The 23,437-nt window shown below is 48.2% G+C and overlaps 1 protein-coding gene across 1 annotated transcript in view; it reads left to right on the top strand.

Annotated features, from left to right (window-relative positions):
* Positions 1-304: 304 nt before the first annotated feature.
* Positions 305-23,437, top strand: part of LOC129383063 (uncharacterized) — a 93,579-nt gene continuing 70,446 nt past the window's right edge. Inside the window, exons 1-2 of the mRNA XM_055067286.2 lie at positions 305-445; positions 14,212-14,333. Coding sequence (XP_054923261.1) covers positions 344-445; positions 14,212-14,333 — 224 coding nt within the window. The 5' untranslated portion in view covers positions 305-343. The remainder of the gene's footprint in view (positions 446-14,211; positions 14,334-23,437) is intronic.

Genomic DNA, 23,437 nt, shown 5'->3' with positions numbered 1-23,437 from the left:
GCAAAAATGATGATGAGCATGTATTTTTATTTGATCGAAATGTAACACTCGGAGGAAAGCTCACTCCATCATGACAAGTTTGCATAAGTAGTGTTGAAGTGTTGATGACAAGCAAGGCAGCTGGAATTGACAAAAACAATTTACAGCCAAGAAAAATGACACCTACAGCTTGGTCTTTGCAAACTGTACGTCCTAAAGAGAATAGCCAGTAGAAGCCGATAAAAGGCTGGCGAAAGCTTTACAACCTTGTAGAAAGCTCTGTGACTTCTCTTACGTGCGGTTTCTAATTTGATGCAGGTACACCACATCGAAGCTGCTATCTGATGCCAAGAACGAACTTAATATGCTGGCAACGAAGAAGATTCAGAGCTACGGCGTGCTGAATATTGTCACGAAGCCGGGAGATTTTGCGCAAGCCGTGCATTCCATGGAGCCAGTTGTAGCGGTAAGCTCGAGCGCACCTATTTTGCGTTGCAGCGGATTTTAAGGTTCAGATTCCCATATTCAAAGTGCCGGGTGGAGAGGCCGATTACTTGCAAAAATATGTGAAGCGGCAATTCTTGATGACATTATTTTCGTTGCATCACTCAACCTTACTGGGGATGTACGCACACCACGGTAAAGAAAATAGGATTTGAGCACACAATTCAGTACCGACTACGCGGGCTTTGCGATGCGGTTAAAGAGTTGCTGACGACAGACCTGGCTACTTTTGCTGACGCTTGGCGCTGCCTAGTCCATTTGTAGTGAATCACAAGTGGTGTCTAACGACGGGCTCTACTTAGCGGTGAATAAAGTGCAGGTTCATTGTAGGAACTGCTGCATAGCACATTTGCGTGATTCTAGTGAGCCACTGATTGTAACTCGCCGGTATACTACCGCCCAACTATATATCCATATAGTAAGTGCCTTTCCACTCTGGGAAGAAGGATAACCAGCGAAGCAATGTATGTGAGCCCCTTAATGGCGAACTGCAACTGCACCTCGAGTTGGCCCGGTATTGCGCTATCTTAAGGTTCAGCCCACGTATAAGAAGTGCTTAACGCCTGCTTCACCTCTGCCTTGGGTCGGCCTGGCGCTGCACTGTCTTCGGGATAGGCCCACGTATGGGGTGTGCTTAACGCCTGGATCGCGTCCGCCGCGGGTCGCCCCGGCATTTCACAATCTTCGGGATCAGCCCACGTATAGGGAGTTTTGTGTCTACACACGGACACGATCCTGGGGGAACAAGCCCTTAACAGCTTCGCTATTATTCGCTCTAAAATTCGTTACGGCTTTGTGTTAATTAATTAATGACGTCAACGAACGTGGTAGCAGTGGCACGAGCGCGTTCAAGCGGTGGCGCCGATTGGTGCGAACGAGACAGCTTTGGAAGAAGACGAGGACGCTGGAGCCAATCGTGATGATGATAGTTGTGCGTTAACACACGGACACGATCCTGGGGGAACAAGTCCTTAACAGCTTCGTTGTAATAACTTGGTGCTGGTTCTACCACGCAAATCAAGTAACGAAACGAGAGTCGACGCATACCGTGTTGACATGATATTATGGAGCGCACGAAGCCACACAGACGCGCACACAGCTGAAAGAAGCTAGTGGCTATCGGAGTCCGATGACGCCTCCTTTTCGCGGTCTACTGACCAGAGAAAGTCATATTCAGTTGGCTTTATTGTATTAGAAATGCCCCACTTCTGGAGGCTCTAGCAACCGTCGTCCGTGGGAGGGCCACGCACTATGAACCCACCTTGCGATATCTCCGAGCGTCGCTTCTTCACACAACCAATTCGATGGCAGAGTTTGTTTACCTTGCTTTAATTTTTTTTTTTTTGTAACGATCGGCTTTGTATTTAATCTTGAATGCAATTATATACGATTGTAAATCGCGCGCAAAGTTCAGGCTTCTTTTACTAAAAAAATGCGCGCGTTAGAATCGCGCAAATATGGTCCTACTTTTCTTATTGTTTTATTTCGGGCCGAAAAAAGTTTCGCATTAAAGTAAGAATGGGGAACGTGGTGGGCTTGTTTGAGTGCATAATACTATACGGTGCAGAAAACATGTAAGATCATCTAAAATGCATGCCAAAACGCACTAGAAACGCATTTGTGTGTCCTGCCTTGTTTACCGCGTAGAGTATAGAGTCGTGGAGAACGAAACGAGCACACATTATTTTCAGTAACAACGGCCACTTCTGTCCACAAAAGAGAGAATTGACCAGACGCCGGCAGGGCGCCGGATGTGGCGAGATATTTAGATAGAGCGAGGAGAAAGGAAGGAAAAGTAGCAAGAAGTGGTATGGTGCGCGTACTTTGTGCTAAACGAAATCAATAAATAGCAACAACAAAACGGAGCTCACGCACTAAACGACGTTCGGCGCCGCGAGCCAAATACCTGTGGGTCAGCAGCACCCACGAAGGTTCGTTTTCGGCAGTCCTCCCACAGTGAGATGGGCCTCTCGTACACGTTGAGAGATTTGATGTAGTGTGGCCAGATGTTCCTCCCAAGCTTTAGTTGCGACGAGAACATCGTTAAACTAATAGTAGACGTTCGGAAGGTCACCTAGCACATCCCTCATTAGTCTAGTCAATACAGCAGGCGCAGTTTTTATGCCGAATGACATGAATCGGAACTTGTACAGGCACGAGTCACATGAAAATGCTGTAAGTTCCTTGGACGCTGTAGTCATGCGTACTTGCCAACACCCTTTCGTAAAGTTGAACTTCAAAATGTATCGCCGGCCGGTGAATTATGCAAACGTCACGTCAGGACGTGGTATTCGTCCTGAGTGTGCAACTGTAACGCAATTCACTTGACGAAACTCAATACATAGGTGCCTCGTGCCGTCCTTCTTTTTAACAACAGCAATCGGTGCTGATAAGCAGCTGTCCAGTTTTCTATGATGCCAAGGCGTAACATTTCTTCTATTTGGTTTCCAACTGCTTTCTTCACAGCAAATGGCATTGGGTATTGGCGGACATGAATGGGCGTGTCAGTCGTTAGCTTGAGCTGGCAATGTAAAGCATGTCTTCCTTGGTAGGTCCGAAAAGGTATCTTGATAGGTCAAAAGAAGGGACTCGATTTGTTTTTGATGGCCACTATTTAGCTCAGAATATAAGGTCTTACCTCCATGTCTGCGTTTGCGCGAGCGCAGCACGGAGTGAATTCGCCGCGTCTACAGTGCCGAGTTCATTGAGTGTCTTCGCAGCGGTAGCTGTCATCGGTGAAGGATCGCTGTCTGTCCTTTGGTGATACTTTTTGAGCATGTTGATATGGAAGACAGTGGCTGTAGGGTTAAGATCCGCAGCATAGTCTAAAGGACTTTTCATGTCAACCACATTGAGAGGACCTTTTCATGTTATGAGTTCTTAGAATCCGCCTGCAGAACCTTGTCACCAACGGCTAATTCTAGTATCTTCGCTTTCTGGTCATAGTAACTTTTTTCGCTAACATTGGCTTTGGCAAATTCTTGAAATGCAATGTATCAGGTTTGCTGCAGTCGTTCAATTCCACAATGTACTTGTATGCTGACTTTGCCACTCCATCTAAACTTGGGTTTGTCCACAAGTCCTTCAGAATTTTCATTGGGCCGCGAAACCATCGGCCGCATAATAGCTCTAAAGGGCAGTGAACGGTGCTGCTCTGTGGCATTTCTCGCTAAGCAAACAAAAGGAGACCTAGGTAGCAATCCCGTTTCTTTAGGTATTCCTGGCACATGCGCCTTAGCATACGCTTCAAAGTACCATTGAAACGCACAACTAGTCCATTTGCCATTAGATGATATGGTGGCATCGGCGATGGTTTAACCGACAGTATTCGCCTGAACTCGTTCATGACCGATGACATCAAGCTAGTCCCGCTATCACTGATGCTTTCGCGTGGCAAACCCACTCGGGTAAAGATTTTCATTAAGGTTTCTGCCACCAGTTGGCTTTCAATAGATGGCAATGCGATAGCGTCCGGGCATCTTGTTGCAAAATAAAGCATGGTAAGGATGTAGCTGTTGCCCTTGTTAGATGTCGGAGACAGAGGACCAGTCAATGGCCATGCGGCAAAAGGGGGTTTCGATGACTGGCATTGTTCCAAGTGGGGCGCCACCGACTAGATCTCGACGAACAGTCCGCTGACAAATTTCGCACGTCTTCACATACCGCTTGAGTTCAGACTGCTCCTGCCGGTAAACTTCACCGTGAATGAGGTCAGTCGCGCTAGATATCCTTGGTGCCCTGCGAGGATTCCCTAGTGTTCGAGTTGGATCACCGTCTGTCTCAGCTGTCTAGGTACGACCAGCTGTTCCAATTCCTTCCGAGATAGCAATATGTGTCACCGGTATACCATTCCGTCAGAGAGGAAGCAGCATGTCTTGCGAGTATTTACAACAATAGCGTTGCCCACACTTTCGTAAAAACGCTTTAGAGGCGCGCCATTCCTTTGGAATTCCTCGAGAGTTGTCTCATCCATAGTTGTAACCGCAGCTTTTAGTACAAGTAGGCTAGAGGTGGAGCGCATTCTCTCTGCCATTGCACCGTTTTCCTTCGGGAATCCCTCTCAGTCGTCTTTGGACACTCGCAGATACTCGCCCACATTTAGCGAACACCTTTGGGTGTCCTCCGTCAAGGTGTGCACCGACAATATTGCTGGGTTATTCATGCTTCCCACACTACTGACTAAATGGTTAACTTCACGTTGCGATCCATGCCCCAGTAAGACTGCCTGCTCTGTAGGATGGGTATCTTTAGCTTTCGCGAGCACCACATCAAAAGGGGGTTCTGCATGTATTTATCCCACACGATTCTCTTGAAGAACGGCGTCTCTATGGAGATGATTGCCTCCAGCAAGCAATGTACAGTTCGGCACAAGAAAACTGGTCTTGCAGTTCCCGTAAGCTTTTCTTTTGGAACAAGCGTTTCTCGTACAATTACAGTGTTGAAGCCGGTATCTCGAAGTACTGGTATAGCCTTGACTTCGAGAAATTATTTTGTAACTGGCAGTGTTCTGACTTCAGACACGGTGAAGTACGTAGGTGTCAACGGCGTATTCACGACCGGGGTAGATTTCCCGCATTCAAACACGACGTATCCTCTTCTGGTACTCCGGTCTTGCTCGCTTCTTCGGTCGACAACATGGATGACGCTAGTCGCTTTTCTTGCGTCTTTCCTGTTGCACCAGAGCAACCGATCCTTCTACTCGACCATACAGTTGCTTGTAGCACAACAAGCAATCATTGTGACCTCTACGAGATTTCTTTGCAGACACTGCTTTACGACTGATCTCCACTGCATTGTTCTTATACAACCTGTCCTTGTTCAAGCTGCAAAGACGCTGAGCCTCTAGGAAGCAATGAGCGTTCTGCGCTAGCATATTCAGTTTCTTACAACTTTTTTCCGTCAAAAATGCCCGCACTGCAGGCGAGTATCCCTTCATTAACTGCTCTGCAATGATTACGTCGCGAAGAGCGTCATACTTCGTCTCATCACTCGCTGGCTCCATCCAATTGTCGAAATGCTCGCTATGCGAGAAGCACATTGAAGACTTGTCTCTTTGTCCTCTGGGCTGGCTTTGAGAAATTTTTTGCGATATCCCTCAGTGGTATACCGGGATCGTAAGAACAAGGTTGCCTTTAGCTGATCATAGTCAGAGACGGTGGAGTCAAGTAGACTAGCGACCACGAAGTGCTAGTGACAGACAAAGCTTTTCCTGTCACGCACGAACTGAGCTATAGGGCCCATTTCATTCGATGCCACTCTTGAGACGCCGCGAACCACTAAAAACGTTGCCAATATGCTTCATGATAATCACGCACTTCAACTTGTGCCGAATACGGCCATCCATTACAGCTGGTACAGCCTCACCAACGCTCACCGCTAGTCCACTATCTCGCGCGTTGAAACCGGTCGCCTCTTCGTCAAGCTTAGGCTTCAGCCGCAAAACACTCTCCTCGGCTTGTAGTCATTTTTTATCGACCTCTATGTTCACGCGCTCATCGTCACGAGCTTGCGCGCCGAAGTCGCTTCCTGTCACGCGTTCCGCGCCAACCTACTCGCGGAGAGCGGCACCAGCTAGGCCCCCGTCTTTGCCGATCGCGTGTAGCATCTCATTATCCATCGGCCATTCCCATGCGTCAAGCTGTCGGCTAGATTTTAAAGCTGATCCTGCTGGCTCGCCGAACTTGTGGCGCTAAAATGTGGCGCAGGTCAGCCAGACGCACGATGAAAGCACCCAGAGGCAGAAAGAGACACCTTTATACTAACAACACGGCACATGAAACTAACACGGAAGATACTGTACTATAAACATAGGCTCTGGTTCTACGCAACGACAGTCACAATGAGGAACTCACAGCTCCGTCTTAGGAGCTTAGGCGTCATTGCGATGGCTTGCCGGACTAAGCTTCCGACAGCGGTGAACGCCGTAGGATGGGCTATTTACAAGGCACCAATATCTAGGACCTGGTCCGGGCTCAGGAACACAGCTCCGGCCTGTAGTCTGGTTCAACCTGGACAGCAGTGGCCAGGCTCATGTTCAAGGGATGCGGCGCCTGGACGTACCTCATGTTTCGGAGCGTTATCTCTCGAACCTCGCCGGAGCTTGGCAGCGTATTAGTGGTGGTGAGAGCCGGGACGGCCCTCAGCTCCGCAGGAGCCGCTACGATGGCAGAAGCCCGGGCGAGGACTGGTTCGCAGTACAAGACTGAAACATCGAGAGGTGGCATTCGATCCGCTCCAGGCTGAACCTCGCCGTGCTGCGTCGTTTCGTCAGCTAGTCCGCCCCCTCGCTGAAGCTGATATCTCGAGGCACGTTCAACAACCACGAGCACTCCCGCGCTCTTCGATCCCGCACGCCGAAAACAAGCACTGAAAGCCCGCGCATTTCACTTCTGGGACCCGTACACCGAGCCGAAGCATCTAATGCCGTCCTCCTACCGCAAACGTGTTTGAACGGGGGTGATGCGTCTCGAAAATAAGGCAACGGTTTCCCGTCCACCGATGACCTCCCCTTACCGAACGGCTCCGATCGCAAAACGGGAGGCATCACTCATGAGCCACAACAAGTAGACAGCATAGACAGCAGTGTGTCATCGACCAGTGCGTGCTTGATAGAATGGAAAGCTTCATCTGCCGTGGTCTCCCAAGTTAGTGCAGCTGCTGAGTGTTTGCGGCAGTACAAACGCTCAAGGTTGTCCAGCATCATATCGCAGTTTCTGATGAATTAGCGCTAACAGTTTACAAAGCCTAGAAACTGGCGGAGCTTTGTGATTAAAGTTGTCTTGGGGAACTTGATGATGACTTGCACCTTGCCAGGAAGAGAGTGAGGAATGGTTACTCCAGCGATTGAAAGTGACGGTACTCCGAACACTCTTTTGACAGTGTTGACAGCGATACCATTGGCTTATAGCCAATCGAAAAGCTAATGGAGGGGTCGGAGATGCTCATCAGGGAATGAGGTTGCCCCAAGCAAGTCGTCAACGGTGGCGAACACGAGCGGGAGACCACGTGTGACTTTAGAGATAAACCGTGTGCAGGGCTTCGGAAACCGAATGGCACTCATAAATATCAAACGGGCCAAAAGGGGAGGTAATTGCTGATTGTTTTAAACGTTCCTTTATGTTACAGAAATCTGGTGAAAGGTTAGAACTATGTCAATTTTAGAAAAGACTGTTGTGCCATGCACTGCCGACATGAAATATTGGATGTTAGGCGGTGGGTACCTATCGGGATTGGTGCTTGCGCTCATGGATCGATAGTCTCTGCAAAGCTTCCACTCGCTTAATTTCAGGGAGTGCGGGTTGAGTGGAGACACCCAACTACCAGTTCATTGTCGTATGATTCCTAGTTTCAACATATCTTCGAACTACGTTCGGGAAATTTTTGAGTTTTTCCGGCACGACTCCTCGTGGACTGGAAAGAAACAAGTAGACCACTTAGAATGTGATGAGAAACCTCATGTTGAAAGGATCTTGTCCAGTCATGTGATGTCTGGGAACTTTTGAAGGAGGCAAGTGAAAGAACTGTAGTGGTTGCAGCGACTATAGGTGAGTCGGGGGAAACGACGCATTAACCAGAGAGCGATGTAGCGGTGCGTAGCAGGCGTTGGCGTTTCACGTCGACCAGCAGTTCATGGTAGTTCAGGAAGTCAGCACCAATGAGAGCACGGAGAACGTCGGCGACGAGAAAAGCCAAACGGAACACGTGACGCAGGCCGATGTTCAGGTTGAGCGATGGCGATTTATAAACAGGGATCCTGCTAGCGTTGATAGCTTGAAAGCCGCAGGTGTCGCTCGGTCGGAACGTTGCGCGGAAATGATCATGATCATCATAATAATCATCATTATCATCATCATCTCATCATGCTGAATTCCCTATGGTTTCCACCAGGTACTACTGGCTTGTGGTTCGTTCCATTACATGAAACAGCCAACTTTTCCTTTGGACCTGACCAGTTATCACTATTAAAAGTGGGCCGGCTGGTTTCCACGACAAGGTGGAGTGTGATGATGCTCCGCAGCGCAAACTGATTCGTAACAGCAACTGCAAAGCTCGACGATGAGAAAAGCGGCGGCGAATGATGTTTGCGGAGCAGGACTCATAATGATATTTTATAGTGTTACGTTGTAGACAACTAGATTGACCACTCCCACGACTTTGTCCGCCAGGCCGGCGAGGCTGTTGAAGTCCATTGGAAAATTGTAGTGGGTGTCACCTTAACGTTTGTTGGAAGGCGCTGCATGAACAGTTCCCGAAGGCGAGCGTATCGGTTACTGCTGTATTGCCTCTCATGAGCAGTCGCATAAGGTCAAGGAGCTGCCTTGGCCGGAGGTTTCCCAAATCCTCCACTCCCTGCAGAGCAGCTGCTACATGCGGGCTCGCTGAGATTTTGTTGTGCGATCGAGCAGAGCAGCCTTGAATACGCCCCATGGAGTTGCTGAAGGCGCTGCGGAAAGCAGGTCGCCAACTTCCTCCGCCGCGGTAGGTGACAGCGCCCAAACAACAAGGTGGTACTTGCGTTGTTCCGTCCAAGCGCCAGAGAGAACAAATTGGGATTTCGCTTGAAGAAACCAGAGTGCAGGGGCGCGGTCCCAGTATGGTGGGAGTCGGAAGGAAGCCGTGGAGACGTCGTCTTCCTGGGTCGTACCAGTAGGTTCAGTGTCTGGCTGCATGTGGTTGCTGTACATGTGGCCACAATAGTTTCGGCAGAGGCCCGAAAAGACGCACTACGAGAGACCACATTGTATAGCCATGGTGAAGTAAACAAGCACACGTTTTTTTAGTAACAAGGCGTTGTTTATTTGTGCCCGAAAATACAATAGAAAAGAGGGAAAAGGGGCAGATAACAGTCAGGTGCGCGGACTTCGTCTAAAGGAATGCAGAAAATTGAGTAATAAGATCAGGGAGCTAGCGCACTAAATGATGTTTGGACCCGCGGGTCAGATATCCATGCGCTTTGTCAGCAGCACTCACGAAGGTCCGTTGACGGCAGGCTCGCGAGACGCTCAGCAATCTAACTGGAGAAGGCGGATATTACATGTGGAGTAAATCGGAACGTTCAGGTCTTAAACAACTTGTTTAATATGACAAAACGTTCTAATTATGAAGTTCCTGGTGCAATTGCAGAAATGAAGTCAAGTACACTGCACTGCAGTCAAGACACTGCAGATAACCCATATCCGTCTATAACATTGCCCAATCAGTTTATTGCTTGTCCAGTTGCTTTCGAGACTGCTAATGAGAACGCCTATAGCTACATATTTTGGTGAACCGATAACTGGAGACAGGTAGTGATCTTTGGAAGTTACATGACCAGTCATAATTTTTTTGCACCGAGCTTATGCTTGACAATTACAACATGCCCCTTAAAGCAAACAACTAAAAAGTTTGTTTGTCTAAGTATTTAATGAGTCATCGGGAAATTAATTTTTGAGTTTGGGGGTTGTCTTTGAAGTAATATCACCCTCCAGAGGTAATCCGCGCAAAATATTCGCCTACATTCCACCCAGTGGAAGCGGATGTACAGAGAAGCTCTTGCTGACATTAGACAACGTAAGAAAAACACCACTGCCACAAGGGGCGTATGTCACGCGCACAGGCACGTGTGTGGGTGTACAGCATACATCCTCATCCCTCTTGGCCTTCCACCAGGCGAAAGTGCCTTATTCAACTAATTCAATTTTTTTTCAAGCTAAATTGCGTCAGAGAATTCCTTGATATGCTTATTGAAGAGTGGCACATACTTTGCAACCTTCAACACCCGGACTCTTTCGAATGAGGCTAACTTAGCAGAACTGTTTGAGAAACTATCAGGCATTGTTTGGAATACCATTGGCCTTAGTGAGGTTAGAAGCACTAGGGAGGCTCATGCAGTGCTGACTTACGGCCACATCCACTGATACAGAGGACTCTCAGATAAGAAGTTATGCGGGGTAGGATTCCTAATACATAAGGAGATAGCGGGCAACATTGATTGATTCTACAGCATTAATGAGAGGGCAGCATTAGGAACGAAATTTAACAAGATGGATAGATTAAGGGTGGATGTAGGTCAGTTCTATGAAGACATGTAATTAGCCATGAGAAAAGCGCAAACTCAGTATGCTTTAATAATAGGCGACTTGAATGCAAAAATAGGAAAAACGCAGGCTGGTGAACAAGCAATTGGCAACTATGGCGTCGGCTCTAGAAACGCTTGAGAAGAGATGTTGGTAGAATTTGGGGAAAGGTATAAGCTACGAATAATGAACACCTACTCTAGAAAGCGTAGCAACAAAAAGTGCATCTGGAAAAGTCCTTATGGTCAAACAATGAATGAAATAATGAAAAAAAAGTGTTAGGTAGGGTAAAGTCCAGTGATCATAGGTAAGTGAAGTCTAGGATTCATGTGAATTTGAAGATAGAGTAAAATTGGTCAAGAAGAAAGAGGCCGACCTATACGCACTAAGGATAAAAGCGGACCAATTCAGGCTGGCACTTGGAAACAAATATACAACCTTAGAACACCGAGATGTACATGACAACGAGGTAATAAATGAAGCCATAACTAGGCTGGCTTCAAAAACAGCACTTGAAGTGAGAGGCAATGCACCAAGGCAACCTGTAAGCAAACCTTATGAAGCAACGAAAGACTTGATGAAGAAACTACAAAGAATGAAACAGTCGAAATCAAGAGATCAGATACAAAACTGATCAACAATGGAAAAATAAAGGATATACGAAATTATAGCGTAAGAAAGACTGAGGAAGCAGTACTAAACAGATGCAGCATGTAATCAGTGAGAAGAAAACTTGGCATAGGGCAAGCCAAGATGTATGCGCTGAAAGATAAGCAGGACAATATCAGCAATTTCAAAGATATCGCAAAAGCAGCGGAAAAATTTTATGCTGACCTGTACATTACCCAGAGCAGCCAGGACGCCTCCTTTGAAAGTAGTAATGAACTGGTTACAGGGGCTCCTCTTACAACTTGTGATGAAGTTAGATGGGCATTAGAAGACATGAAGCAAGGAAAGGCGGCAGGTGAAGATGGAATAGCAATCGATTTAATTAAATATGGAGGAGACATCCACGAAAAGCTTACAGGCCTTCATACAAAATGTCTCACGACTTCAAGGGTGCCAGAGAACTGGAAGAATGACAACATTATACTAATCCACAAAAAGGGAGACGTTAAAGAATTCAAAAATTATAGGCCCATTAGCTCATTTCCAGTTTTGCATAAAATATTCATGAATATAATTTCCAATATAATAAAGAAAACACTTGACTACAAGCAACCAAGGAAACATGCTGGCTTCAGGAAGGGATACTGTACAATGGATCACATCCATGTAATCAATCAGGTAATCGAAAAATGTGCATTGTACAATCAACCTCTCTACATGGCTTCATAGATTACGAAAAGGTATTTGATTTAGTAGAGATACAAACAGCCATAGTGGCACTAAGTAATCAAGGAGTGGACGAGTTTTACGTAAATATTTTAGAACATATCTACAAAGATTCCACAGCTACTCTAATTCTCTACAAGAAAACTAGGAAGACGCTTATAAAAAAAAGGGGTCAGACAAGGAGACACAAGCTCTCCAATGTCATTCACTGCGTGCTTGGAGGAAGTATTCAACTTATTAAATTGGAACGGCTCAGGGGTAAGGATCATCGGTGAATATCTCGGCAACCTTCGGTTTGCAGATGACATTGTCCTATTGAGCAACACTAGGGACGACTTACAACACATGAATAAGGACCTTAACAGCGAGAGTGTAAGAGCGGGACTGAAGATTATTATGCAGAAAACAAAGATAATGGTCAATAGCCTGGCATTGAAACAAGAGTTCAGGAGCGCCAGTCAGCTTCTAGAGTATGCGATGGAATACGTTCACGTAGGACCCAGAGGGGACCCTGACCATGAGAAGGAAATTAGAGAGTTTTAGTTTAGGGGACGCAAGTGGCTTGCTCCCCCTAAACTAAATCTCTCTATTTACAGAAGAATAAAATTAGGTTGGAGCGCATACAGCGGACATACTCAGATCCTTACTGGACGCTTACCATTACCACTAGAATAAAAGGTGTACAATCAATGCATTCCACCAATGGTAACATCAGGGGCAGAAACTTGGAGACTGAAAAAGCTAGAAAATAAGTTAAGGACCAGGCAAAGAGCAATGGAACGGAGAACGATAGGCATAACGATAAGAGACAGGAAGAGAGAGGTGTGTTTCGGAGAGCAAACAGGCATAGCCGATATTCTAATCGACATTAAGAGAAGGAATTGAAGCTGGGCAGGTCATGTAATGCGTACGTTGGATAACCGGTGGACTGTCAGGGTGACAAAATGGGTGCGAAGTGAAGGGAAACGCAGTCGAGAACGGCAAAAGACTAGGTGGTGTGATGAAATTTAGAAATTCGCAGGAGCAAGTTGGAATCGATTGTTACAACATAGGGATGATTGGAGATCTGAGGGAGAGGCCTTCGTCCTCCAGTGGCCTTAAGAGAGGTTGATGATGACGAAGATATACTTTGTTATCCAAGTTCGTGTTAAAGAGGTACAATGAAAAGCAGCACATAACCATTTTCTTAGGCTGCGTAATGCAAGTGCGGTGAAAAAAGTTAAAGAGCAGCACATAAGCAGTGGCAGGTACCCATTAACGCAGGTTGGCGTAAAATGAGTTTACCTCATGAGCCGCTCTCGTCGCCACACTGATCAGAAATCGAAAAATCGGAAGGAACAATTGTTGTGTGAGCGGAACACCTCTTTTTGATCATCCGAACAATGTCGACCTTAGGTGGTCAATACAGTGCTCGAAGATGACCATCCGAAGATGCCCCAATAAATGACCATCCCTTTTGAGCATACCCATTTATTTATAGCGGTAATAACCACCCAGCTGTGCCAGACTCGGAGAAATAATGATGGTGACACTTGGAGTAATACAATGTGTCGTAATGAAAATTGAAAGAGCATAGACATTTATCCGTCGTTTACATAACGTGCATACCATCACACTCCATGGTTTTACTTGGGAAAGAGCCCTCTTTATATCAAGCACGATATGAGCATTTATCAATGATGTGGCATTTAAAATCACTTACCAAATTCCACAAACCTCGCCTAATTGCCTCAGAAGGTGTGAAATGAGGTAACTCATGAGCCACTCTCCTCACCGCTGCCACCAGAAATCAAGCCATTGGTACGAATCATTACAACGTAGCCCTCAGCAACTGTTTTCAACCATTCTAACAATCCACGGATGATCAGTGCTCACGACAGCGTAAGTTAAATCAAGTTAGATCGCTCATACACTTTTCTGCGCCGACTGGCTCTCTAGCCAAAAAAAAAGCTGCGTATAATTAAACATTCTGAGACCATATCTTGGTGCTGTCAAAACATGAGGCAGCTACAAAAGTAATGCAAGCGCTATTGCAATTCGAAGTACATCGTTGTGAGTGATGGTATGCATTGCAGTTCTGTTCATCCGTATTGTGTGCTCATTCTTTCTCTATTTCGTTCTTCATCAAATTTTTCTCATATCACCCTTTTTACCCCTGCTTAAGGAAGGTAGAAATACTCAATGGAATTACTCTGTTTCCTCGATTTCTCCTGGTTTTGCTTACTGTGTATCTCTTTGTTAAACGCAAAGCAATGCACAACAAGCATTTTTCCAATATCCTTCTTGACCCTTTCTTCAAAAGCTAATGTGCGATCCTATGCTTGTCCTGCTGCAACAGGAAATGAAGAAAATCCAAGGCAGCGATCCAGATAAGAGAACCGTGATCGCATTTGGATCGTACGACTACAGTGAAAATTCTTTTATGGACCTGTACAAGAATACATTTGCAGCTGTGGTCGGGTAAGTGAATCTTTTTGGCATCGCGCCGAAGCATACGTCACATTTAAAAGATATTTCCCGGAGGGTTGCCATTATATAGCAGTGCCGCCAATATGGCTACGGTGGGTCCGTCCCATCTGAAAGGTGATAATGGAAAACATTTATCGTCAGACTAACGTCTAGGCAGAATTGTTTTCTTCAGTCGCCATGATACAACTTGCCGAGTCATGAAACCAAGTTACCCAGATGGTATATGAAAGCTTAAACCGTTAGCACTAGGATAGAGCTTATTTATTTGTTGAATTAATGCAGGGTCGACATCATTCGGCTAAGGAGGAAAATATGCTTTCATAAAATTCAGTTTTTTACTACTTCGTGAAATACATCACTGCAATGTATGTGGATCAAACTTTCGGTTGATTTCACGTAGCAGTCGTGAGCCAAATTTATGTATGGAATGCCCTGCACGGATTACAGAACATACAGTAGGGTTTACTGTATGCATTGAAGGGAAGCACAAAAGAAATACTATATTGTATTTTTCTTCGCAATGGGACTGTAAAAAGGTTCACCTTTTAACAGAGAAAAATCAAACCTAGCTGCTGGTTTTCGAATTCAATGCCCACCATAATGTTCTGTCTACGTCACACTGACGATGTAGATATTGAGGCACTTCCGTCAGTTTTAGCCGTTTCTGTGAGAGAATTACGAGTTTCGCCGGAAGGGGGAATCTTCTGCAGTAATTATTGGGTATTTTAGACTTTTGCACGCAGTAGGGCTACTTATTATATTGGCAGTATAAATGGCAGTAAGCATTCGGTAATTATTCACGCGTGTGTTACGTACCCAAGAACACACATAAACAGAGTGTGTCGTGGTCGCAACGCTGACGTACGCTGTAAAAATTGTTGCGCCCTTTGGGGTGTATATTAGCCCCACAACAATTATCGCGATCTGCCTTGCCCACATTTCCTTTCTTTATCAATGCCTGCCCGGTACATGCAAGTCACGAACGAAATGCACGTTATAAGCATGACAGAGCATTTTCGACAGGAAAGTAGCGAGTGCACCGTTTTCAAGAAAGGAAACGCAAGCAAGACAGATGACGATTGTCGTTGTGTGGCAGATATACACCCCAAAGGGTGCAGTTGTTTGTATATTGTAATGAGGAACGCCAATAGCAGGGAGCGTGCATGCCTGTCCGAAAGCATACTTTCTGTCCTGCGGCTCTATGATTTTGTGGCGTCGCGTTGCCGAAACTCGGCAGATCACTAGGCGTGCATCAAGACAGCTCAAGCCTTGTCGCGTTAACTTAGAGGGCGAGTTCACTGGAAACTACGGTAGCAATAACAGAGAAAGAAACACAATTAAAGGACAAAGTGTGCTTTAACTCCTCGCACTCGAGGTCGTGCCCCCTTCTCTCACCTGCAGCTGAACAAATGATCTACCCAACTAGGTACGCGAACCACACATGAGCTATCAAATTCAAGACAGCATACATAAAGCGAAGTACCAGCGCTCCAGAAGTGGCCGTATAGTTTCCATTATCATAAGAAAATGGTCTCCAATACACGCTGTGAATGTGGGTTGTAAGGGAAGTTGTAAACGACAACTAGGACGATTACTCATAGCGAAGAAGCTTGAAATTATTCATATTGCAAGCTCACTTTTAGGTGCAGTCGTGATTTATCGCAGCAAGCAAGGGAAAACGAATGCGCTCCGATCTACGGCGAAGCAGGGCGAGCGCGAGCATCAACAACAGTATTTTGTTTTGTCGTTTGGTGGCGTTCAAATATATCACTACAATCAACCCCCTCCCCCCCCCCCTTCCAGTGAAGAAGGAGCCACCCTGGTGACCTAAGCAAACGGCGATACTGCCGCGTCGTAGTGCGGTCTCAGCCGTTCGACGCGAACCATTTCGCGGCCGCAGTGCCGTTGATCCATGGATGGCTGGATGGGCTCAATGCCTTAGTTGACAGGGGACGTCTGACGTAGAACCCGGTGAGGACCGTCATACTTAGGGAGCAGCTTTGTGCAAAGGCCGGGAGGGGCGAAGGTGACGCGGAGCCTCATCAATATACCAGGCAAATATGACGGCGAAGAGGGGCTACGGTCGGGACAGCCTTTCAGGCTTGCTTGGACTTGCAAGGTAATTGAGCGCGCAAGCTGGCGGCATTCCTCAGCATACGTGGCTAGTCCAGATTGTGTAGTGGCTTCGGAGTCATCAGGGCGATATGGGTGGATAGTTTGCATTAAGGAGGAAAGCTCACGGCCGTAAGCAATGAAGTATGCGGAGAATCCTGTGGTAGACTTGAGTGGCGCTGGTGTAAGCGTAGGTAATGAAAGGTGCTATCTGGTCGCAATTTGTATGGTCAGTGCAAACGCACAATTCAAACAAGTCGCCTAGTGTAGGATTAAAGCGTTCGTTCATTCCATTGGCTTGGGGAGTAGTGCGATGGACAGTGTTCCATTGGTGTAGAAGGGCTTCTACGACTTCGGAGAGGAAGGAACTTCCTCGATCACTCGGTAGCTCAAGAGGTGCACCATGCCGAAGACCGAGCTTGTGGAGGATGAACAAGGCGACTTCATGCGATGTGGCAGACGGAAGCGCTAAAGTGTCGGCGTAGCACGCAAAGTGGTCCAAGGCAACGATGACCCAGCGGTTGCCGTTTGGAGCATTCGGAAGGGGACCGTACAGACCGATTCCGATGCGGACGAAAGGCCGCGTTGGTTGCAGCGGCCCTGCGGTGGCATAAGGTGGGCTCTTGCCGCGCTGGCCCTCGAAGCAAGAGCGGACGTACTGCCGGACAAAGCGGTATGTTAAGATAAGCAGATAAGCAAGTGCACAGTATACAAGGCCATAGCGGATGGTAAAGTGACGAGCATGCGTGGAAGCGTGCAGGTGGCTCGCGGGGACGGGTGCGACAGGAACTCTAGTAGGAAGGCTATCCAAGGATCCTCGCGCTGTATGGATGGCATGTCCGCCCAGGTAAGAGACAGAGAATCGTAGCTGACGACAGGCGCAACACCAGGCTCATCCGGAAGAGGAGAGGGGGAAAGGGCGTCAGCATGGGCATGTTTACGGCTGGACCTCTAGACGACACGAATGTCATGGTCTTGATGACGTAGTGCCCAACAAGCCGGGTGACGAGATGGATCCTCGAGGGAAGACAACTAGATTAGGGCATGGCGATCAATCATGGCATCGAATGGTCAGCAGTTAAGATATGGTCCAAATTTTGGGATCCGCCAAAAGATGGCTAGACATTCTTTCTCCATAACATAATACTTTGCTTCTGCTTTGGTGAAGGTGTGGCTGGCATAAGCAACGACGTACTGGTCGAAGCCAGACTTGCGTCGGGCAAGTCGGGCGCCGCGGCCCACACCGCTAGCGTCCGCAGTGATTTCTGAGGGGGCGTCCGGGTCAAAATGGCGCAGAATTGGAGGGGCGGTAACGAGTCGGCGTAAAGTGGCCAATGCGTCATCGCAAGCAGAAGACCATGCCGAAACGACTTGGTTGTGGGCGAGAAATTGTGTCAAAGGCTCGACGATGGAGGTAGAGTTGCGGACGAATTGCTGAAAATATTAACAGAGACCGATAAGGCTGCCAAATTGCTTCACTGTAGTTGGCCTAGGAAACTTGGTGATGGCTCGACGCTTTGCAACGTCGAGGAGAACGCTATCCTTGCACACAACTTGGCCTAAAATGGTTGGACGGCGTGCTGCACAATGGCACTTTAAGCTGTAGCCCAGTATCTGTAGGAAAAGGGATGACACTTGCAAGGCGGCTGAGCTATAAATGAAAGTCACTCGCAAAGACTACGCCAGATAACAAAGACACGTGTGCCATTTGAGGCCTCGAACAATGTTGTTCATGATGCGTGCGAAGGTGAAAGGCGCATTAGCGCAATTCAAAGGCCGGATGGCTTAACTTTAAACTCGTATAACCCATCGGGAGTTAGAAATCCAGTAGTAGGGCGGTCAGCTTCAGCCATAGGAACGTGCCAGTGCCCCCATCAATGATCCAGCGATGAGAAAAACTCTGCTCCTTGTAGGCAGTCAAGGGTGTCGTTGAATCGGGGCAGAGGAATAACCTCTTTGCGCATCATTTTATTTACGCGCCGATAATCCACACCGAACCTGATGCTTCCGCCGTTTTTTCTCACCAGTACAACTGAGGAGGCCCAATGGCTGTGTGAGGGCTATATCACGCCACAGTGTAGCATATCGTTCACCTGGTTGTCAATGACACGGCGTTTCACGTGCGAGACTCGATACGGGCGCTGGCGCAGAGGCTCATAGGTGCCGTTGTCGATGTGCTCAATGATAGTGGATGTGCAGCCTAAAGGTTGTTGTTGATGGTCAAAAGAAGTTTGGAAATGCTTGAGTAGCTCCAAAAGTTCGGCGCGCTGGTTACCGCAGAGTTGTGAATCAATTGACGGGTTGAAGACATCCGAAGATGACGAAGTAGCAGGAGTAATACTGAAAACAGGTAGGGCACTCATGTCATCAGACAATTGACGAGGTTAAACGGAGCCAATCTCATCATGTCGATCAAGGCATTCATGACGGAATAAAGTTGCTAACAAAGATAACCAATTCGTAACGTAAATGGCTCTGCGAAAATTTTCAATGGCGAGAGCAGCAAGAGGAAGGAGCAAGTTTTCAGAGAGGCGAAGGCGTCGGAGGTGGAAAACAGAGCATTAGAAAAAGCAGCAGAGTCGCAAGAAAGAGGAACGAGAACGGAAGAGAAAGGAGGCATGCCAATATCGGCACCGACGGCCATTCGGGGAAAATGAGATAAGCAGGGCTCAGTAGGGGCATCATTCATCAGCGATAATGGAAGTTCGGCACGCACACAGTCAACAACGGCATGATGTGTACAAAGGAGGTCGCAACCCAAAATGACGTCGTGTGAGTATGGTGAAAAGACAACAGATTTAAGGACATACAAAACATCCTTGATGAAAAGCCGAACCTGCGCGACACCGAAGGTTGGACGTGGTGCGCGGTTTCCGCACGCAAGCAGATGGAAGATAGTCGTGTTGAAATCTTTCGCAACTTCCGGCATATTTCACCACTGAGCGCAAAAACAGCAGCACCGGTATAAACAAGCGCTTGTACAGCGACACCTTCAATACACCCGTTGATTTCGTTAGCTGGACAAAGCTTAGATCTTAAACTTTAGTCACGAGTGCAGTTTTTGCCTATGGAGCTGCGATGTTCAGTTTTGCGATTGGGCGGGCTGGGGTCAACGGAGCAATAGAGAATCGGAATGGCGAATTGGGGATGGCCACCGGCGTCTGCGAAAGGCTCGTTCAGCCAACGAGATATAATCAGGCGTTGGACTAGAGGAAACCGCACGGGGGGGGGGGGGGGGGGGGGGGAAGGGGTTTGGATGAGCCTAGCCTTGAATTCGGTCGCATTATGCTACGGCACTGGCGGCGATGACGAAAGCGTGTTACATGGCCAGGAAGAACATATTTGCCTGTTGTCCTCAGTGCGCGAAGGGTTTGCAGGCATTGGGGTGGGACACAGAAAAGGCACAGGAGCAGGACGCATGGGTAGCCGCTCCGGGTAGAGGGCGCCCGCTGGCTACGCGGGAACCGAGGCGAATGAAGGTGGAGGCCCGGCAGCGATTCCAGCGTAGGTCAGAGGTGCGGAGACAGGCCGATGCTGTTGAGTATTAGGAATTGGGCCTTGTAGGCGGCGCCTTGAAAACTTGCGGTTGGATTACCTGTCCAAGCACTTGGGCGAGTGATTACGTAGGGTCCGGAACGACGGGCACCAGGGACAATGGTCGTGCCAATTCCTCGCGAACTGCTGTATTCGCGGCAGTAAAGAAGTGTGGTCACCAGAAACAACGCAAACGGTGAGAGCAAAATAGGTTGTCTCTAAAAGATAGTGCGCCCCGTGCCAATGTGCTGTTTCCGCAACTCGTCGTAACTTTGGCAGAGCTGAATGATGTCGGCGACCGTTTGGGGATTTTCGGAAACGAGCATGTGGAAGGCGTCTTCCTCAGCCCCCTTCATTATTTGCATAATTGTGTTAGTTTCTGAGATAACGGGGTTGATGCGGCGGCAGAGATCGACGGCATCTTCAATCTACGCGATAAAGTTCTCCCTCGTTTGATGGGCTAGACTACGCAAGTGCGGTTCTGGGCGAAGCGTGCTCACAGCGGGCCGGCCTTGGACTTACGCGAAGCTCGTCTTGAAAGACCACCAGTTGGCAATATCACCGTCGATGGGCCACATCACAAACATCATATCACAAAGATGGGCCACATCGCTCAATTAGAAGATGACGTTGTTTATTTTGCCGGCGTCATTCTATTTGTACGCACTTACTCGCTCGTAGAAGGACAGCCAGTCCTTGAAGTTGGGGTTTTCAGTACAGCTGAATGTAACAGGGTCACGCTGTCTGGAAACGCGCGAACAAATAACGGCCGGGGGAGGGTAGCCTGTTGTGGTGATGCGTCGTGAGGCATAGTAGAGGCCAGAGGTGGAGTCCGGGTACAGAGTTACAGGATCAAGAGGAAAACCAGCATCTCTACCAAATCTAAGCGCTCGTTTAGCTGCAGTGATTTGTCGCAGTGATCAAGAGAAACCAAAGAGCGCTGCGCAACGGCGAAGCAGGGCGAGCGCGAGCATGGTTATGGATATTGGATATGAGCATGGGCTATGGATATTGACATGTGCGCTTGTTTATATTTTCTTGTGTGTGGCCGCTTTCGTTATATGTTATAGCCCATCGCGGGACGCGCCCGCATGTATTGGAAGTTTCTCGCATGTCATAAATAGGTCTATCTTGTGTCTGCGGCCCCCGAAGCTTGTGTAATCTGATTGCATGTGCGACGCGAATTGTGTACAGCTTTCTGAAAGATACGCGGCCACCAAAAATTACTGTTCAACCTTCGATGACTCATTTATAAAAGCCGACGCGCTTGAACCGCTCATTTGATTTTCGACAAATGCCGATTGTGTTCTGTGCTATCGCTGTTCTTTGAGCTTAAGTTGCTTCTGAGGGCACAGGTTCGTCCAATAAAACGCTAGCTTCATTATTCACAGTTTTGCTGCCTTCTTCATCGTCACTACTACGTGACATTTTGTGGAAGTACTGGCTACGTTCATGCACCGAAAGCCCCCGAAAAGCAATGATTCCATCCCGAACCCGCAAGACAGCACCAACATCACCCCGGACCATCGCGCAAGCGGCAGACTACAACACCTGCCCCCGGAGCACGGTATTCTACCCTTGCCTACCAGGAAGGACGTCCCCAAATCAACAACGGCCGCTTCAGCATCCCCCATGGTGCTTCAACAACCCATCAGCCATCTACCTTCCGTGGAGCTTCTTTGGGCTATCCAAAAACCTGTCTCAATACTTTCGAAAGGGTCGCAGTCTTCAAAAACTGAACCTCTGAGGATAAGCTGCTCCAGGTTAATCTCTCTGGAAGATGTCGCGAGGACATGGTTCGAGGATCGGCAGTCCACTCTTTCAAATTGGAACTTGTAGCACAATAACTTCTTCAGGACCTTAAAAGCATTGTCCGGAAAGAAAGGGCCGCAGTTCTATTGGAAGACCGATTGCAGCTGCCAAATGTGAACGATGTCCTACGTACTGAAAAAAAAATGAGCCGTCTATTCCGCCATGCCAACCCGGAAATATCCGAGCACAAGAAAGTGCGCCTACTCCTGCGTGGTGTGAAGGAAAAACATTTCGCTGGAATGATACGAAACTCGCCGAAGAGAATCGAAGAGTTGCTTTGCGAAGCCAGCAGCGTCGAGAATACTATGGAAATGTGGAGCGGCCAATTCAATCGCGGCACAATCCCAGAAAACTTCGCCGAAGTTCAATCGTTGGATTCAGAGATGTTCAGATGATCCAGAGGATGTTCCCAAGATCCAAACTCCAGGCTGCCTCAATCGTTGATGTCTTGAGAGAAGAAATACCGCAGTGACTGGAACTTCCAGAAAGGCAGCTGGAATCCTCACTGGCTCAGCCTGCAGCGATGACCTATACTACCGTCGCCCGCCGTCAAATTAACCATCCGCGCCTGCGCCTGGGCACTGTAATGACGCAGTTCCGCCGTCTGCCGCCGCCGACGCCAGCTCGCCCACCCGCCATCCAGCGAAACTACCCAAGGAAGGCAGATGCCTGGCGAGCTCCTGACCACTGCCCACTTTGCTACCACTGCGAAGAAGCGGGTAACATCTACTACCGATGCCCGTACCAGGAGAAGGGACTTCCAGAGTTCGCCGTTAACGCGCTGCGGTCCGAGCTTGGCGAACGACATCGCAATGTCCCCACTTTGTGGGGCCCTCGATGACCGTCCCGTTCGCCGTAACGAGGCGGCTACCTGTCGCTGCAGCGCCGTCCATACGCAGGCCCAGCCCGGTTCTGGTCCGTCAGTTGATATGCGGAAAACTAAAAATTGTAACCCATTGAGCTGCGGTTGCTGTCCTTCGAACGGACGGAGATCCTCCGCCGCCGACGAAGACACTATGTCGACGACACAACAACTACACACCGCCATCCCGGCGAAGCCTGGAAAGAAAGAATGCACCGACCAACGACCTGACGACGCGACGTACCAGCCACACGTCTACGCGATGAAGCCGTGATCCGACGCCAAAATCTAACAGCAACGTAAGACGCAGTCACCGCCTTAGTAGACACAGAGACCGACAACTTCGTGATCAGTGTATTGTTTGCCCCCACGTTCAAGCAAGTCAAGACAGCATCGGACGGCTCTCAACTTCGGATACGTGCGTCATAATGGTAACGCGAATCTGCACGGCAAGAATTACAGTTCATGACAGGGCCTACCATGTGGCGTTCGTTGTTCTCTAATAGTGCTCGCGAGACGTACTTCTCGGCGTGAATTTCCTAAACCAGCACGGCGCAATCACCGATCTGAGGTTGAAGTCCATAAAACTGTACACATACCAAGCGATACGGATAGAGAGGCCCTTAAGGCAACGCGCTTTGAGTGTACTTGAGGACCAAGTCAGCATCTCGCCTCGCTGCAGCGTTATGCCCGTACGCAGCGAAACACACGCAGACTTAAAAGGCCTCATCGAGGGTGACCAACGTCTCCTACACGACCGTGAAATATGCGTCGC

This window comes from Dermacentor andersoni, chromosome 3, assembly GCF_023375885.2.
Source record: "Dermacentor andersoni chromosome 3, qqDerAnde1_hic_scaffold, whole genome shotgun sequence".
Lineage (NCBI taxonomy): Eukaryota > Metazoa > Arthropoda > Arachnida > Ixodida > Ixodidae > Dermacentor > Dermacentor andersoni.
The sequence above is the reverse complement of the archived record's forward strand: the minus strand, read 5'-3'. Positions and strand labels throughout refer to the sequence as shown.